The following is a 20,098-nucleotide window of genomic DNA, read 5'->3' as shown; positions in this document are numbered from 1 at the left end:
CAGTGATCACTGTCCCCCAGATGCTCACCCACTGACAGATCTGTGACCTGACCCGGTTTGTTACCTAATACTAGATCTAGTATGGCATTCCCCCAGTCGGCCTGTCAACATACTGTGACAGGAATCCATCCTGGACACACTTAACAAACTCTGCTTTATCTAAATTCTTGGAACTAATCAAGTGCCAATCAATATTAGGGAAGTTAAAGTCACCCATGATAACAACTCTTGTTATTTTTGCACCTTTCCAAAATCTGCATCCCAATCTGCTCCTCGGTATCTCTGCTGCTACCAGAGGGCCTATAGAATACCCCCAGTAGCATAACTGCTCCCTTCCTGTTCCTGACGTCCACCCATACTGACTCAAAAGAGGATCCTGCTACATTACCCACCCTTTCTGTAGCTGTAATAGTATCCCTGACCAGTAATGCCATCCCTCCTCCCCTCCCCCCCCTATCCTTTTTAAAGCACTGAAATCCAGGAATATTGAGAATCCATTCCTGCCCTGGTGCCACCCAAGTCTCTGTAATGGCCACTACATCATAATTCCACGTATGTATCCAAGCTCTCAGTTCATCACCTTTGTTCCTGATGCTTCTTGCATTGAAGTACACACACTTTAGCCCTTCTACCTTTACACTCTTTATTCTGCTTCTCTTTCCTCAAAGCCTCTCTATATGTTAGATCTGGCTTTACTCCATTCACTTCTTTCACTGTTCTATCACTCCAGGTCCCATCCCCCTTGCAAATTAGTTTAAACCCTCCCGAACCATGCTAGCAAACCTACCTGCAAGGATATTGCTCCCCTTCGAGTTCAGGTGCAACCCATCCAATCTGTCCAGGTCCCACCTTCCCCAGAAGAGATCCCAATGATCCAAAAATCCAAAACCCTGCCCCCTGCACCAACTCCTCAGCCACGCATTCAACTGCCATCTCCTCCAATTCTTACCATCACTATCACGTAGCACTGGCAGCAATCCTGAGAACTGGATCCTGAGGATTGAGGCCCAATTCCTGAGGGAAAAAGCAAGGTGGGGGATTGCCAGAAGGGACCATGACAATTTGGGCCTGTGAGCAGACAGGAAGTGAGCATAAGAAACAAAAAGGGTGTTATCGAATCTAGGAGAGCCTAAACCTTTACCAAGGTCTGGTTGTTTCAGGTAAGATCCATGATTTTGTCCAGTGTTCCACAAGACTTACACCACTTCACCAACTATTGAAGGAAATCGAGGATAAGCTGAAAAGAGGATCAATGAAAGTGCAGTAAACTATGCGAGAGTGCTCACCAGTGAATCGCCTTTGGTATATTACAGCTCTAACTGCACGTTGAAACCAGTTTGCAATGTTTCTGACTAGGAAGTTGCCGCAGTAATTAAGCCTGGAACTGACTGATCCACCAGGTACTCCTTATGCACATGGATGGAAAAATGAGCTCCCAGCAAGTCAGCAGCGCAAGGACAGGTAGTGAGGGTGTATGAGACTCAGGATAGTTTAGTGAAAACTGACAGTAGATTCCATCATCAACACAGAAAATGCTAATGGAATTCAGCTGGCCATGCAGCATCTATGGAGGAAAATGGATGGTTGACGTTTCAGGTCGAGTCCCTTCCACGGGACTTTCACACTTCTAGCATCCACATTCTTTATTGTGTCTCCTACTAGATTCCACGACGGCCATGCAGGCGACCCAATCGTATTTAAAATGTAAAATGTAAAAATATGTAACGTTTGTCACAGACACGAGAAAATCTGCAGATGCTGGAAATCCAAAGCAACGCACACAAAACACTGGAGGAACTCAGCAGGTCTGGCAGCATCTATGGAAAAGTCGACGTTTCGGGCCGAGACCCTTCATCAGAACTGTAAAATCTGTGGCATTTTATCAGTGGATCCTGCAACCGATGGGTGATACTGCCGATGAGAGTCATGGTGTGACAACATAATTGCGTTCTGGGTCATCATTCATTAAGTTCGCATAATATGTTTGTTTAAAACAAACTCGCCTCATTGGAGGAAAGATAATCCGAACAGCAGGATTCACAGTCTAAGGATAGGGATGAAATGAAAAACTTTTTGATGCAAGGATGGTGAATCTGTTGCATTTCTACCACAGAACGCAGATGATGCCAAATTATTAAATTCATATTCAATCAGTTAGGTGTACGTAAATGCAGTCAGACATATTCAAGCTCGCACCGAATAGCAGGGAAAGCTCGTCAGGCGGAGAGAGCTACAGTTGCGTTTTGTAGATCCGCCGATGCTGTTATTTACGGTAGTTATTCAGTGATCCGATCGCGGCTGGCGACTAGTCAGAGGATAGATTGCTGAAGCCGAGCTATGATGTCGGGACGTTCCGCACCCGACCGCTCTTTCAACCGACTTCTGCTGCAGCAATACTTATTTCTGCTGAAGAAGTACCCAATATTGACCAAGTCCGTTACCAGGTAGGCATCTTTCAGCCGGGACTGATACGCACTTCCTGGGCAAACGCTGCGAAATGCAAATCCGGGAGTTGGATCGGAGTGTTTATGGTCTCGTTTCTTCTCCCAAAATATTCGCCTTCATAAAGCTGACTAGTATCTTTTGTTTTATAATCAATATTATGTGCTTTAAGAGCTCAAGGATGCGGTAATTTATATTTGTGAGTAAAATTCGCCATGAAGCCGAATTGCTGGGTTTTTTGTAGTCGGCCACGAATTGTATACAAACGGACAGGACTGAAAAATACATTGCTCAACCGAAAAATACCGCACCATATATCTTTAAAATGCTTAGTTTGATTAAGTAGTTTGTCTTTTCTCCGGTTTAAATATTCAATGTTTTCTTTGTCTCTCCTTAGCACTCGATATATCCACTGTTCTCTCTTCTTGAAAGTCATGAGCTGACGTGACGGTTTGAAGTCCATAATAATGATACAGTATTCAACGTTTTATTTTGTGTTTCAGGCCATCTGAGCCAGATGATGTAAGACCAAATGATAACACTTGCAGTAATATTAATCCAAATGTTGGCCTTGCCATTGAAATTCCATGTGTGCGTACAAAGGATAATCTTAAAAATGTTTATTGTCTGTGCTGTCTCTGAATAAAGCGGTCTTTTAATCCTTCCTCAGCCTTTTCTCCATAGACCTGGAAGTTAATAATATATAGGTTTCCATTCAGTGATGATCTTGCACAGCTTTCTTAAGACCACACTTTGAATAACTTCAGCCTTTTAGTCTAACTTGTACCTGAAATACATTGCACCAGAAACATTTAAATTGGATTTATTTGTTACTCTTGAAGTTTTTGCATCCTTCCTCAAGGCAAAGGAGGATGCAGTGCTCCAATTATAGCACAATCAGTTTGTCAAACTTGTTTACCATAACTTACCTCCTTGATTTTTGCAATTATGTTTCTTGTTATATAAAGGCCAGAGGTTTTCATGAGCATCTCATTTCTCTTTAAATGATTTATGCATATGTAGAACCAATTCCCTTGGCTTTGGAACTGTGCTAGGCAGTCTACATTGTGTATTGGTTACTTTTGCATAATCACTGCATGCTGCTTCTTTTAAATTTCTGTCCATTCTGCCAGACTGTATTTGTTATCTTACAGTCTATTGTTATCCTACTCACTAGTTTAAAGTTTTGTGCCATCAGAGAGTTTGGAATTTCTACCCAGCATACTCATTCCTGTGTATCAATTGACAACAATGAATAAAGGCATATCTTAATAATGTAAATCTCTGCTTTTCTATGCTTCAGGAAGCAGAACCCAACTTGGTTATGTTCAGCATGTGGCTTTAAAATAGAAATCAAATAGGCAGTCAACTGTAGCTTACCGTTATGAAAATATCTTTAAGGGTATCATGATATTGTCTGCAGAATATATGACTATGGAATGAATAGAAATAGAAAGCAAAATTTAGCTTTTTTCTACATTACAAAATGTAGGATTAAAGAATCTTATAGTCTCTCTGTTGTACTGGTTTAAAACACACACTAATGGAAGATTCTCAACCTGTAAACAAATTTTATTGTTCAAAAGCCAGATAAATAACTGAAACTGATGACTATTTTGTGGAGAGTACATGAACATCAATATTACAGCTTGTACTTTCAAAAAATATGTATTTTTTTGAAATGCATAGTTTTTGGTTGCAGATTTTGAATCCAGATTTTCCACTTCACTTTTTTCTGTCGTGGATGAAATTTTTAAAAAAGAGCGGTAAGTTAGGTTGCTAGTCTGCTTATGTTATATTTATAATATTAAACTAAATTATCAGAGTGAAGTTTATTAAGTTTGGAATTATAGTGTTTGTCCAAATTTTCTTTGAAAGAAGTCGATGACTAAGAATATTAAAATCTAAGTAGTAATTATTTTTAACTGAAGCATATATGTTATGAAACTGCATTTGATCCTAAAGCAAAAAGCATTTTGAGTTTTACTGAAAGCTATGTTTTATTATTAACTTGAAGTTTCTAGAGCATATATGGGCAGCCGTTAACTGTAATTAATCATTTACTAAAAGTCATGGACAATGTAATCAGATGGTTACACTACAGAAATAGAGTAAACTTGAAGATAATTCTTACAACTGTGTATAAAAAGTTAGACTTGTAGCTCTAATCATGAACATGCAGCTATATGATCATGATTAATGTGTGGATATTGTTTTTTTTATTTATATACTCTTTGAATATGTAATTACAAGAAAAGACTACACATTTTCTCTTAATGTCAAAGTTAGATACTCTTACATAAGTACAAGACACCGATCAAGTACGTTGAACAAAAGTGTTGGAAGTTGGATTACTGTGTGTTTGAACATACACCCAAGAAAGATTAATTATGCTTTTTTTTAAGGTGAATGGATAAGAATCATGGTTAGTCAGAAGTTTTGGTTCCAAATATAGTAATTACTAAAAGCTAATGGACAGGTACAAAATGTAATTTAAAAAGACCATTAGAATGGTGGCTATTTTCCAAAAAGAAAAAAAATAGTATGAAAGGAAACTTCTTTTACAACTGTACAAAGTCCGGAGCATTGCTTGGCAAGCAAGTGCTGGCCTTTTAACGTGGTCAGCAGGGATTGCCACAGCATCTCAGCAGTTTATAGCATTAAATTGTGGACATTTTACAAAGGTCTTGCATTCCTTTAAATATAAAGAAAGGTGATCTGAATAACATACAAAATGCTAAAGAACTCAGCAGGTCAGGCAATATCTATAGAGGGGAATAAACTGTTGTTTCAGGACAAAACCCTTCATTGGGACTTGCTGTTTAATATGATTATTGTGTATAATACTAATATGGAAATATTAGTGCTATTCTTTCATCATTTATGATGGGAAAACCTTCGCATGGGTTGCAAAGTGACCCAACATTAAATTATTGACAGGGTTGAAGAATGGGCAAAAATTGCAGCCCTTACCAGTGATGCAAATATGCTGTAAGTGAATAAATAAGTTTCATAGGGTAGGTAGAGAAAGAAAAAAAAACATCTAGAGAGAGAATCGGAGAGGGCAAAAAAATTAGACTGGAGTTATTGAAAGCTTATGAAAGAAAACAATTCTCTACATAAAGTATAATAAAATCTGGAACGCTCCAAAATTATGCTCAATTAAAATTAATTGTTGTTGATTAAAAATATAAAACTGAGTTTTTTGTGAGACAAAGAGATCAATGGGTTAAGGATTCAGGACTGTAATTAAGATACAGATCAGCCATGTTCTAGCAGAATGGTGGAGTGTAGGTGTAGGAGTTGAAACACCTATGTACGTTCCTTACAACAGTAAAATAAGCAATAGTGCCTCATATGAAGAAAGTAAGAAAACAAAAAATTCGAATTAAGAACTTGCCATCACTCTTGTATTTTTCCGTTGCTTTCCAGTATAAGACCCCTTCATTCCCCACTGGGAGAAGTGGAATTAAATTTCTAAATATGCTCAAATGTCTTCATTTTTTACCTTTCCAGTGGCATTCTCTCAGGGCTTGGAAATGTTCTGTCTCAAGTTATGGGAAACCGAAGAAAGGATCTAAGTATAACAAAAAATATAACATTTGGAGGCCCTATCAGATTTGGAGTATTTGGGTAAGGATGTTGTGGACTCCTATTTTTCCCTATTTTTCAATTCTACATTTAAGGAAAATGTGTATGTTTAATATGCTTCTGTGTCGCTGCTTCAAGTCAATGTTGACTCCCTTACTGAAGCACACAAAACAATAAACTATACTTTAAATATGCAGAACAGTAAAGCATTTGGTTTGCATATTGCAGCTAGCAGAGTACAGTCGGCCCTCCTTATCCGCGAATTCAACCAACCGCGAATTGCGAAAACCCAGAAGTGCTCTTCCAGCACTTGTTGTTCGAGCATGTGCAGACTTTTTTTCTTGTCATTATTCCATAAACAATGCAGTATAACAACTATTTACATAGCATTTACATTGTATTAGGTATTATAAGTAATCTAGAGATGATTTAAAGTATACGGGAGGATGTGCGTGGATTATCGTGGATCAGGATCGGAAAAAAAGTTGAAAGTTCTCTTACTAAGTAAGTCGGAACAGGTACATCCGGTATTTAGCATCAGTTAGTCAAACGTTTGTCTTAGTATATAGTATATATTTTACCTTTCTATGCATATAAAACACTTAAGAACGTATGTTTCAGCGCCGGGCTCGGGAGCCAGTGACAGATCGCTCCTGAGCGCGCTCTCCACCTGATGTGGAGGATCAAAAACTTAAAACCCCAAAACCCAATAATTAAACCACTGTGTTGCTTAGTAATAATTGTAGCTTTCATTGGGGCAGAACCTTTCTCACTTTATCCATAGAACCATAGAACATTACAGCACAGAAACAGGCCCTTCAGCCCTTCTTGGCTGTGCCAAACCATTTTTCTGCCTAGTCCCACTGACCTGCACCTGGACCATGTCCCTCCATACCCCTCTCATCCATGTACCTGTCCAAGTTTTTCTTAAATGTCAAAAGTGAGTCTGCATTCACCACTTCATCTGGCATGTCCTCTGGTTTTTTTCTCCCCTAGCCTCAGCAGAAAAAGCCTGCTTGCATTCACTCTATACCCATCATAATTTTATATACTTCTATCAAATCTCCCCTCATTCTTCTACACTCCAGGGAATAAAGTCCTAAAGAGGCATTAGTGAATCCAGTGGATTTATGCACCAATATTATAGATTTAATGACAACAAAGCTCGAATTAAACAATTAATTTTATCAGCTAATGCAATGGGTTTTAATCTTGTATCAGTGGAACTTTTTAGAAGTTGTGCAGGTTTCTCCAGCTTCAATTCTGAAACAATGCATTCAGCCAATGTAAAATACCCATTCTAATCTTTGCACATCACTTTAAAATTGTTCCAATCGTTGACCGACTGTAGCCTAACGCTTTTCCAATGACCAATGGCGTTTCACCTCTTTCCGATCGCTTTATTATTTCCACTTTATTTTCATTCATGATCGTGATTATTTACATGAACAGAAACACTACGCATTCAGAGCTGCGCCGCCAAGTCCTAATGTCCACCGCGCAGAGACAGGTTAAATAAGGTCTGGGGTTCTGCTGGGTCCTAAGATCCACCGCATTGAGACAGGTTGAATAAGGGACTTGAGCATCCGCAAATTTTGGTATCCGCGAGGAGTCACGGAACCAATCCCTCATGGATAAGGAGCGCCGACTGTATATTATACCCTCAGTGGCGGGATGTCGATCCCTTCCCACTAATTTTACCAACCCCCTGGCACTTTCCCTTTAAATATTGAAGGTGCAATATTTCCCTCCCTTCACCTCCTCTCTCACCAACATCCATAAGCCTAAACAGTCTTTCCAGGTGGGGCAGACATTAGGATATACCCCTCCACCCTTGCCTTTTGCATTCAGTACACACAGTGTGGTTTCTATGTTGGCAAGACCAAGGACAGAACAGGTAACTGAGTGCCTGAAATCTGCAATATTACCTTGGGTTTTCAGTTGCATATCATTTGAAATCTCCTTCCCATTACCACACCGTCTGGTCTGTCCTCTGTTTTCTTTACTGGCATGGTGAAGGCAAGGGCAAATTTTAAAACAGTGCTTCATATTTGTCTTAGAGAGTCAGTAACTTAATGATATGAATATTAATTTTTCCAATTTCCAATATCCCGCTCCTGCATTCCTTTCCCACGAATACCAGTTTACCCTACTTCTTTCGATCTTTGTTCACATATTTCATCCCTACCCTCTCATTACCAATTTGTTGCCCTTCCTTACCTGATACCATCTGTTCATCAGCCACATATTTATCTGCTTGGATTTCTTTTCTCCAATTCACTTTTCCTATACTATCCCCCAACACATGGTTCCATCAGTCCTCCCTTGCATGGTTCCACCTATCATCTCTCTCTCTCTCTCTCTCTCTCTCTCTCTCTCTCTCTCTCTCCCTCCCTCTCTCCCTCTCTCCCTCTCTCCCTCTCTCCCTCTCTCCCTCTCTCCCCCTCTCCCTCTCCCTCTCTCCCTCCCTCCCTCCCTCCCTCAAAGAGGGAAGATTGTGAGGAATAATTAACAATTCTAAGTCTCCATTAAGTTTAGGAAAATGGGAGATGTTCTCACTGAAACATTAAAAAAATTCTAATGGGACATGACACATAGATGTAGAATTAATTGTTTCCAGGGCCAATGGTCTAGAATCAGGAATCACAGTCTCTAAATAAGCGGTCAACATTCACAACAGAGCTTAAAAGAAATATCTTAATAGAAACATAGAAAACCTACAGCACAATACAGGCCCTTTGGCCCACAAAGTTGTGTCAAACATGTCCCTACCTTAGAAATTACTAGCGTTACCCATAGCCCTCTATTTTTCTTAGCTCCATGTAGCCATCCAGAAGTCTCTTAAATGACCCTATCATATCTGCCTCCTCCACTGTCGCTGGCAGCCCATTCCATGCACTCACCACTCTCTGCGTAAAAAACTTACCCCTGACATTTCCTCTGTACCTACTTCCAAGCACCTTAAACCTGTGCCCTCTTGTGGCAACCATTTCAGCCCTGGGAAAAAGTCTCTGACTGTCCCCATGATCAATGCCTCTCATCATCTTATACACATATTGTGGTTAGTTTTTCTGGTTCTCTATCCAAGAGGCATGTGAAGTCTCAGTCAATGAGTATATTCAAGATGATGGTCAATGCATTTTTGTATGTTAAATAAATCAAGGGACATTGGGTTAGTGCAGGAAATTGGCTTGGAGATAAAAGACAGTCATGATTCCAAGGGTCTGTATAGTCTGCTTCTGGTTACAGTTCCTATCTTCTCTGGGAACAGAAAAAGATTAATGTGCAGAATGATTGCTACGATGTAAATATTTCAGGACAATAGAAGATTTCCCAAGAAAGGGAGAGCAGCGTGAAAGAAGTATAAAACAAGCACTGGTATATGATATGACTGTTTCTATCTGCCAAGTTTAAAGCACTTTATACAATTGAATCTCCTTTATTGAGCAACCTTGCAGCGGTTGCTGGAATGGTATTTGAACCTCAAGCCACTTTCCTAAACTGGAATGTGCACTGATGATCCATATTCCCTCAGAATGTACCATCATCCCTTTACTTCGGCCAATAAAACTTTTAAAAATAAATCTGGATTCCTACTCTGATTAGGATTTACAGACTTAATTCCTTTCCAGCTAAAGGCTGTAGTGCTACAATACTGCCAAAAGATTTCAAATCACTCAAGGAGCAAGTTCAAACTTGGCATAGAAGTTGCTTCAAAGTGTTGAAAATGAAGGGACCCAACAAATTCAACGATTTCCAATCAGTATCCTGTCAGCAAGCAGAAGTATTGTCTTGTCATACTAAGTTCATAGCTGTCTGAAAGTGGCTACACAGGTTGATAGGATGGTTAAGAAGGCATATGGCATGCTTGACTTTATTATTCAAGGCATTGCACTGAAAAGTCAGGAAGTTATGTTGCTGCTTTATAAAACTCTAGTTCGACCGGCTGGGGAGTATTGCATACAGTTCTGGTTGCCCCGCTATTGGATGGAAAGGAGATTTGAGAGGCAAGTTTTTTTTACATATTATGGTGAGAACCTGGACAGCACTGCCTGGAATGGTGGTAGGGACAGAAACAGTAGAGACTTTAAAGAAAATCACAAACACGAGAAGATCTGCAGATGTTGAAAATCCAAAGCAACACATACAAAATGCTGGAGGAACTCAGGAGGTCAGGCAGCATCTATGGAAAAGAATAAACAACCGACGTTTGGGTTCCGAGGACTGAGAGGGAAGGGGGGGGGGGGGGAAGATGCCAGAATTAAAAAGTGGGGGGGGGAGGGGAAGAGGCTAGTGAGAAGGTAATAGGTGAAGCCAGATGGGTGAGAAAGGTGAAGGGTTGGTTGGAGAAGAAGAAATCTGATAAGAGATGAGAGTGGACAGTGGAGAAAGGGAAGGAGTAGGGGATCCTGGGGAAGTAATAGGCAGGTAAGAGGTTAAAGGTCAGAGTGGGGGAGGGGAAATTTTAAGAGAGGCACACGAATGTGAGGAAAATGGAAGGACATGGGCATTGTTTAGGCAGAAGAGATTAGTTAGCTATTTGATTACTAATTTAATTGGTTCAGCACAACAATTAGCCTGAAAGGGCTGTTCCTGAGCTGGACTGTTCTATGTTCTATGTATATTAACTGTGTTATTTGATAATTTATTTGGTTATTTGCTCCTGAGGTACTTGAACTATCAATTATTGCTCTGTGTCTCTCTGCCAAACCAGATTAATTCCTGCAATTGTTTTCTTTAAATTTAGTGATAAAGTCTAAATATATCCAGTTACTTTACTTCATTAAGAAAAACTGTTTGTCCCTTTTGTTTTCTATTTCAGATTGGTTTTCACAGGTCCTCTAAGTCATTACTTCTATCTATATCTCGATAAACTGTTTCCATCCAATGTTCCCTACTCCCAAATAAAAAGACTTCTTCTGGACCGACTGATGTTTGCCCCAGCATTCCTTGCTCTTTTTTTTGTGGTGATTTCTCTACTCGAGGTGGGTCCCAGTGTTTGTTACGATGTCAAAATAGAGATTATTGGCAAGGGATAGATAACTTGCAAGATCTGTAGCATGTTGTGGAGTTATAAAATTTGACATGTTGAAGTTGTAGACTCTTTTATAAGAAACATGTTAACTCAGACTTTGGGCTTTGAGGAGAATGGGCACAGTTCTATTTTTATCCAGTGAAAACCAAAATAGTAAATCCTAAATTTAACACTGATCGATAACACTGACCAATGCATTCATCACCCTAACAACTTCACTTTGTTCTTGTAGTTAGAATCCTCCCGGAGGTTACATGAACTTTTTATTAAATATTTCCTATGTCATTAACAGTGGTCAATAACAAACAATACCCAATTAATGTTAAGCAGATATTTAACATTTGCTGTCCAGAATAGTAGTTCTTACATGACAACTGAATGTAAATCCATATTTGGCCATTCTGGATGAGAATTAAAATACAACTCAATAAATTATTTTTATTGACTTATTGTGAAGAGTAATCTACATGCTTTAATGACTAAATTGTTCCCCTATTAGAACAATATTTAATATAAATTTTCTTATATATTTCCTATCCTCCCTAAAAATCCACCTAAAAAATAATTCAGTATGTGAAACCATTCATAAATTGAACAAGAAAACCAGTTATCGCCCATTGCTGGAGATTTCTTCTTGTTTTGCAATTACAGCTTGTTATTATCAAATGATGTTCACAGCTTCATTGCACAATATCTAATTGTCAAATTATTGCAGTTCTTTGAAGAAGCAGTATATACTGTGGATTAAGGAAAACAAGTGGGCATATATAATTAGATTTCTAAAAGGCATTTGACAGGTGCCACATCAAAGGTTATCTCAGAAATAAAAGTTATTGGTATAAGACATAAAATATTGGTGTATATAGAAGATTGGCTGGCTGTCAGTAAGACCATAAGACATATGAGCAGAATTAGGCCATCTGGCCCATCTGGTCTGCTCCGCCATTCAATCATGGCTGATCCTTTTTTTCTCTCCTCCTCAACCCCAGTTCCTGGCCTTCTCCCTGTAATCTTCGATGCCAAGGCCAATCAAGAACTTATCAATCTCTGCCTCAAATACATCCAACAACCTGGCCTCCACTGCTGCATGTGGCAACAAATTCCACAAGTTCACAATCCTTTGACTAAAGAAATTTCTCTGCATCTCTGTTTTGATAGGACGTCCCTCTATCCTGAGGCTGTGCCCTCTTGTCCTAGACTCTCCCACCCATGGGAAACATCTACATTGTCTAGGCCTTTCCACATTCAAAGGGTTTCAATTAGGTCCCCCCTCATCCTTCTGAATTCCAGCAAGTATAGACCCAGAGCCATCAAATGTTCCTTGTATGATAACCCTTTCATTCCTAGATTCATCCCTGTGAACCTCCTCTGGATCCTCTCCAATGCCAGCAAATCTTTTCTAAGATGAGGGCCCAAAATTGTTCACAATACTCAAGGTGAGGCCTCACCAGTGTCTTATAAAGCCTCAGCATCACATCCTTGCTCTTGTATTCTAGTCCTCTTGAAATGAATGCTAACATGGCATTTGCCTGCTTAACCACCAACTCAACCTGCAAGATAACCTTCAGGGTGTTCTGCACAAGGACTCCCAAGTCTCTTTGTACCTCAGATTTCTGGATTTTCTCCCCATTTAGAAAATAGTCTGCAGATTTATTTCTACTGAGAAAGTGCCTGACCATGCATTGTCCAACATTGTATTTCATTTGCCACTTTCTTGCCTATCCTCCTAATCTGTCTAAGTCCTTCTGCATCCTACCTGTTTCCTCAACACTACCTGCACCTCCACCAATCTTTGTATCGTCTATAAACTTGGCAACAAAGCCATTTAATCCATATTCTAAATTATTTATATACAGCATAAAAAGAAATGGTCCCAACACCGACTCCTGTGGAACACCACTAGTCACTGACAGCCAACCAGAAAAGGATTCTTTTATTCCCACTTGCTGCCTCCTACCAATCAGCCAATACTCCAACCATGTTAGTAACTTTCCTGTAATACCATGGGTCCTTAACTTGGTAAGCAGCCTCATGTTTGGCACCTTGTCAAACAAAGTGTTGGTATAAATGGTCTTTTTCTCATTGGCAAGATATGTGCCATGGGTACTGTGGCTGATGCATTTTGTGGCTGAGGCATTTTGCAGCTGTATTAATGATTAAAGAAGAAAATGTGAAGAACCTAGAAAAGGGATATACAGTAGGTTAACAGTGTAGGAAAAGATTTGGCAAAGAAAGTAAAATAGAGGGGGAAAAAAGAAGCTTGTGATTTAAAAATGAAAGATTACAATGTTCTGATATGTGCCCAAGTACTTGATTTACACTGGGCTATCCAGTCTGTAGCTACAGCAGGTAATTGGGAAGCCAGTAGAATACTATATTTTATTGCAATGAGAATTGAGTACAAAATTAGGGAGGTAATGCTTTGATTATAAAGAACATTAGTGAGACCGTGTCTTTATACTGTGTACAGTATTGCTCTCCTATTTAAGGAAGATTGTTAAAATGTTGGAACAGTTCAAATAATATTTGCTTATTAGACTAATACCTGGAATGGGTGAGTGTCTTTGGAAATATGGGCAGATCAGTTGCAGATCTCAAAGAATTCAGAAGAGAGAGAGGTGATTTTATTTAAACACAAGATCCTGAGGGGTCTTAACTGGTGAGCATGCAGAACATGTTTCTTCACGTGGAAGTATCTGAAACCTCTTTTCTCTTCAATATTAATGGGTCTTAGGAACTCACTTCCTTAGAGGACGGTGGAAGTGAAGCTTTGAATAGGTTTAAGGCAGAGGTAGATAGTTCCTTGACAAAGAAAAGGGTGAAAAACTATGGCAGATAAATGGAAATGCAAAGTTGAGATGACAGGTCAGTCATGATCTTAGTAAATGCTGGAGCAAGCTCGATGAGCTAAGTTATTGCCTATTAATTTATGTGGATGAATGTTCAGCAAAGAGCACATTGAATTAAATTATTCTTTCAACAGATCATGAATGGGAGGATTTTAAATGAAACCTTATAATTTGGGCTTTAAGCTTCAAATCAGGTGTATTAGAAGTACATAGTGAGCTAGTAAAATGTTAATCCATTATATTTATTAATAATACAATATTTAATTTACATTTCTTCCTCTGATTTGAGAAATTATGAGCCTTAGCTGATTTTCCTTTGGGTAATATCAAATTGCAGAACAAATGTACATTATGCAGAATTTCACAGATTTATATTATCTGAAAAAAAGAGATTTTTCAATTGCTTTGGAATCTGATAAACAAAGGAAGTCTGAATACCAGACACAGTTAAATAACTTAAATAAGAATTCCCTGAATTTAAGCATAATAGACTAAACATACCTATGTACTAAAGCATTATAAGCACAATGCAAGTAATTTAATGATTAAACATGTTCTGTCACCATAATAAGATTTTTTTTTGTTTTTTTTTGTCTATAATACAGTATTTCAATGTAACAGCTTGTTTCATTAAACAGAATTTAATGACCAGTTTAAATGATAGAAACCTCATTGTTTATCATAGTTGAACAGGTAAATATAGAGCACTGGTTTTGAGACTGAGAACAAATCTATGTTAGATTTGCTGCACAGACAAATTTAGGAGTACTGTCAAAATAATTCAGCTATGGAATATTGTATATTTAATATTATTCTCCAGCCACTGCAGTTGCTTGACTTTATCATTCAAGGGTTATGAGAATTATGTGATTGGGAACAACCTTAGATTTTTTTGTTTATAAATGGATTAGAAAAGAGATGCATTTTTTAAGCTTGTATAGCAAAAAATGTGATTTTTTTAGACTGCTTTGAAAGCTTGCACCCATTTTTTGTTGGAATCTTTCCAATGATAAATTGATCCAGGTAGCTCCAGTCATTTCCATCTCACTTTTTATGTTAATAATGACATCATTAAGATTTGTGATGCCTATTAATGGCCTAACGATACATGTTTGATCAAAAGATTGTGATTTACATTCTTCATTATTAACTCACCATTTAGCAGGAAAAGAACCATGCTGAAAGCAGGGAAATCTGTGTGAATTAAACTGTCCTCCAGGATTTTTGTTGTATGTTGAAACATTTAACTGCTTGGTTGCCAGCAGCAGTTAGCAGTTCACAAATCCCTGGACCTGTGAACAAATGGCAGCCATATATTGCATGGGCTCTGTAACAGACATGGCCCCAGGCACAATCAGTTCAGCCATTCTCGTTAGAGAATCATTTATGTGCTGCTAACCCTTTAATAACATACCTGCCTACTTAGCAAGTATCATTCACAATTCTGGCTTTAATATCCCTTAAGAGGACTAAGCGGCATAATGATTCCTTTAAAAATGATCCCCCAGTCACCATTTATTTTTGGTAATTTGGCATTCAGGTGCTTACTGACCTCAACATAAATGAGTGTAATCTAATCTCTCTGCTGTATGAAGAGCCTTGAACAGAAGTAAACCAGGTTTAATTAGCTTTGGTGTTTTACATCATGCAACTGGCAGCATGCTCTCTCTCAGTTATGGATGAATATCCCATGTGTATCAGTGCAATAAAGGTTGGCACTGCCACTTTGCTGGCAGCATCCAAGTGAGAACTTAAACCAAGGTTTTGTATGCCTGTTTCAGTGGCTTCAGGTAGGAAACCATGGAACTACTTGAAGGAAAAACAAAGAATTTTGCAGGTGACCTGCCCAATATTCTCTCCTAATCAGAATTTTTTTCTTGTCTTTCCTGATGTGGAATGCTACTTTGCCTACTCACTAGTAAAAGTCACAGAAAAGTAATTAATTTTGTAGAGTGTTTTAAGATTTTTTTTTAATATCAATTGTCTATAATGGAGCAGAGTATGTTACTAAAGTGATCAAAAATATTATGCAATAGGGAAAGAACTTGAAGGCGTTAAAGGACAAGATGAAGACTGGATACTGGATAGCACTGAAAATGAATTGGAAAGTTTGGACCATCTTTCAGTACATTAACATTAATTATGTGCCTGTTCAGGTAAAGTACAATTACAGACTGGTATTGTGTCTGGATGATTTGCCTAGATGGTTCAACATTGTCAACATGTTAAAGTAGCCATTTTCAAGATGCACTTATATAATTAATCAGCCATGTTGCAGTTTAGAAAGGTAATGTGCTAGCAGCTTCATATTCAACATGCTTATCTTAAAACTCTTTAGTCAGTTGCTTGCATGTTTTGGATTACTCAGTGGTACAATTCTGCTGGAGCTGCAAAAAAAGATGAAACTGTTTTCTCCCACTCTTGCCTCTGTATTTGCAGTTGGGTTCCAAAGAGCTTGGTATTTTGTCTTTTGGTGTCTGTAGTGTATGTTAGTAATAACTAAAGAAGCTTCCGTAAAGAAGCTTTTTGATGTTTCAAAAACTAGCCATGTGATTGGCAGTAACAAGGAAGACTTTAGATTACTGGGAGATATTATATCAGTGAGGCAGAAAAGTGGCAAATGAGATTTAATCTTCAGAAGTATGGGGAGGAGTAACAAGACAAGAGAATACACAAAAAGTGTGAGGATAGTGAGAGTTTTGGAGGAATAGAGGGTCAATGGAGTTCGTATCCACAAGTATTCATAGATCGGATAAAACAATAAAATAATTAAAAAGATGTGTGGAATTTTATGTTCCTTTATTTGCCAAAGAATGGAGATAAAGGGAAGTTATGCTTGCATATAAAATAAACTAAGTCACAACTTGAGTCCACAATTCTGGTCACTATGTTGAAATAAGTTTTGATTGCACTGGTGGGCACAGTGGTGATTCATAAGGATGATGCTATAATTTTTGATACATTTACAGCAAAAGGATTGTGTAGCTGTGGAGATTGCTCAGGGAAAACCTAAACCTTGTTTTTTGTGTGTCTAAGAACTTGATACATTTGTCTCTTTCGCTGACCAATGCTGATTCAGCTGGATAAAATTGAATTCTCTCATCATTGATGTCATTTGCTGTATGAGGTCACCATTGGAAGTATGTAAAAATAGCATGCAGTGTTGTTGTTTGATATATTCAAGGTGGCACAACTTAAAATGCTTTCTTCCCAAATGCTCTCATAACTGTCACAAACAAGACAAAATCTGCAGATGCTGGAAATCCAAGCAACACACATAAAATGCCAAAGGAACTCAGCAGGCCAGGCAGGACTGCTGAAGGATCTCTGCCTGAAACATTGACTATACTCTTCTACATAGATGCTGCCTGGCCTGCTGTGTTCCTCCAGCATTTTGTGTATGTTGCTCTCATAACAATGTTTATTCCCATTCATGACTGATCAATTTTGACCTTTAAACTCTTTTATTTTTCTATAATGCTTGATGTAAATCTACCATAAAGACTCCAAAAAATGGTGATCGGGACATAATTTTTACAGAAATCATTATTGTAGTTTAGTCTTAAGCAATATTAAAACCAATGTTCTGCACTTCACTTTCTATGATATTAAATTGCTTTTAGTTTAATTATTATGAATGCCACAACAATTGAAATGAAATCTTTGTATGTTAATTGCTGCTTTTCTTTGCTATTTGTTCTGCAGTTCCGGGTGCTGTTTGCAAATTTGGTAGCTCTGTTCTGGTATGCATACCTAGCTTCAATCAGAAGATGATGTTTCATCATTAGTATTAATCACTAGCAGCTTGGAATAATTCCTTTTTCTTCAAGAACAACCTTGAAAGAAGACAGCAGTGAATGGACATGGCCAAATCCTAATATAATATTTCATATTTTCCCAAATATGTAATGGACAGATAACTCTTTAACTTGGAGAAGTGTTTTAGTGTAACCTAGCTGTGACATTTGCAGAATACTTAACTGTATTTTTTAATTGCTGAGCATTAACTAATTCTGCGAACTATTTTCTATGTTAGATTTTAAAGTACATTTGATTTTATAATACTGGTAGCATTCAATCAAGAATTTAAGCTGTAATTGAAAATTGTAAAAAAACTAAGCGAGAATGTCAAATGGGTTCTATCTGCAATAACTATCTAATTTATACTATATTCAGAAATTTTATTTAATGTACTAGGGAATATTGGTTACTGTTTCTAGATATATCAATAATTTAATTGAACCATTATTTCAAAAGTTGGCAGATTCTGAGCAAACTAAAAATAAGTTGATTGATAATGTAATGATAGTGTATGTACCTTTCTAATATGTTAAGAGAAATTAACATGCCATAAATATATTAATACTGTGTTAAGTACATGAATTGCCCATGATCACAATGGATGAATTTGTCTTTGAACAGTAATATACAGAGAAATAAGAGCAGATTTAGGCTGAACAGTCCCCTTAGCCTGCTTCACCATTGAATAAGATCCTAGCTGATTAGATCTTGGTCTCAAAGCTAATTTAAGTTCTCTTAACTCTTCATTCCTTAGTTAAAAATCAATCTCAGCTTTTAGCACTCTCAATGACTCAACATTCAGTACTCGAGTTGCCTGACAGTAGAGTGGAGAATTTCAAAGTTTCGTTAAGGGGTCCACTGATTATTCTAAAAAGCACCCTTTATAGGCTTTACCATCAACAAAACTTTTTTACAGGATCAATCCATTTGAGCCCCTCAGAATGCTGTATGTCACAATTTGGTAAACTCTCATTCTTCCAACTCCAGTGTTGTGGCCCATTTTGCTCATTCTTTCTTCAGAGGCCAGCCACCTTATAGACATGGAATGAGGAACAGATCCTTTGGTCTACCATATATATGACCCCCTTCATCTAAATTTCAATATAGATTATGAATAGTACACTTCAGAAATGATTCCTTAATTACCTTTTTTTAACAAACCAATTAAGGGGAATTAATATTCTGCAGCCAGCTATTTATTTTTAGTTGTTCTGTGGCACTGGGTAACACAAAATACAATTGAAAATAATCATTGGAGAAAAATAAAGAATTTTTGATAAAGGCAAGGCTTAGTGAGATTGAATGGTTTGTATCCTAAGATAGATAAAAAGAAGAGTTTTAGTTGTGTTCTGGGTTATTTTTGACTGGTAGGTTACTTATACATAGATTAAACACAAAAGATTCTACAGATGCTGGAAATCCAAACCAACATATACAACGTGCTGGAGGAGCACAGCAGGTCAGGCAGCATCTATGGAAATGAATAAACAGTCAAAGTTTCGGGACTTGTTAGGAAGGGGAAAGATTCGAGAATAAAAAGAAGGGAGAGGGAACGAGGGGAAGGAAGATTAGCTAGAATGTGATAGGTGAAGCCAGGTGGGTGGGAAAGGTGGAGAGGAAAGAATCTGATAGGGGAGGAGTGTAGACCTTGGGAGAAAGGGAAGAAGAGGGGCACCAGGAGGAGGTGACGGGGAGGTAAGGAGAAGAAATAAAAAGTCAGGGTGGAGAAAAGAAGGAAGGGGGAGGGAAGAAATACTAGAAGGAGAAAGTAATGTTCATTCCATCAGGTTGGAGGCTTCCTGGACAGAACATGAGGTGTTGCTCCTCGACCCTGAGAGTAGCCTCATCATGGCAAAAGATGAGGTCATGGACTAACATGTTGCAAAGGGAATGGGAATAGGAATTAAAACAGTTGGCCACCAAGAAATTCTACTTTTGGTGGATGGGGCAGTAGTCCTCAACAATGTAGAGAAAGCTGCAGTGGTAAAGGACATTACTTATGTCCTGGAAAGTAAAGCCTCATCCTGGGAATAGATGAGGTGGAGATGAAGGAACTGAGAAAATGAAATAGCATTCTTAAAGGAGACAGGCTGTGAAGAGGTATAGTCAAGACAGCCTTGAGAATCATTTAATTAAAGATTTTGGAAGACTTTGTCTCTATTGATGGTTTCAAATAGATCGAGAAAGGGGAGAGAGATGTGAAATGCTTCAAGTGAATCTAAGGGCAGGATGCATGAAGCAGCGTAGGTGTAGCACAATAAGAGCTGGGGACCATTGCCAGGGAAGGCTTTGAACATCGACTGGTCTATATAGCCAACAAAAAGGCGTGCACAGCTGGTGCCCAGGCAGGTGATCTTGGCTACCCCTTGAGTTTGGAGAA

The 20,098-nt window shown here is 38.3% G+C and overlaps 1 protein-coding gene across 1 annotated transcript; it reads left to right on the top strand.

Annotated features, from left to right (window-relative positions):
• Positions 1–2,270: 2,270 nt before the first annotated feature.
• pxmp2 (peroxisomal membrane protein 2) lies at positions 2,271–19,004 on the top strand. The gene is made up of 5 exons (XM_073065748.1): positions 2,271–2,444; positions 5,959–6,075; positions 10,856–11,018; positions 15,954–16,073; positions 17,623–19,004. The coding sequence occupies exons 1-5, from the start codon at positions 2,338–2,340 to the stop codon at positions 17,689–17,691; spliced, it is 576 nt and encodes a 191-aa protein (XP_072921849.1). The 5' UTR covers positions 2,271–2,337; the 3' UTR covers positions 17,692–19,004.
• Positions 19,005–20,098: the final 1,094 nt, after the last annotated feature.

This window comes from Hemitrygon akajei, chromosome 14, assembly GCF_048418815.1.
Source record: "Hemitrygon akajei chromosome 14, sHemAka1.3, whole genome shotgun sequence".
NCBI lineage: Eukaryota > Metazoa > Chordata > Chondrichthyes > Myliobatiformes > Dasyatidae > Hemitrygon > Hemitrygon akajei.
This window is presented reverse-complemented; position numbering and strand designations above follow the sequence as displayed.

What these genes read in the sequence shown, in the direction of transcription:
- pxmp2 (XM_073065748.1), top strand. Translation starts at nt 2,338, where the DNA reads ATGATGTCGGGACGTTCCGCACCCGACCGCTCTTTCAACCGACTTCTG. An exon ending in TGGTGATTTCTCTACTCGAG is followed by an intron (nt 11,019 to 15,953) that starts GTGGGTCCCAGT and finishes ATTATGCAATAG; the next exon opens with GGAAAGAACTTGAAGGCGTT. An exon ending in TTAATTATGTGCCTGTTCAG is followed by an intron (nt 16,074 to 17,622) that starts GTAAAGTACAAT and finishes TTTGTTCTGCAG; the next exon opens with TTCCGGGTGCTGTTTGCAAA.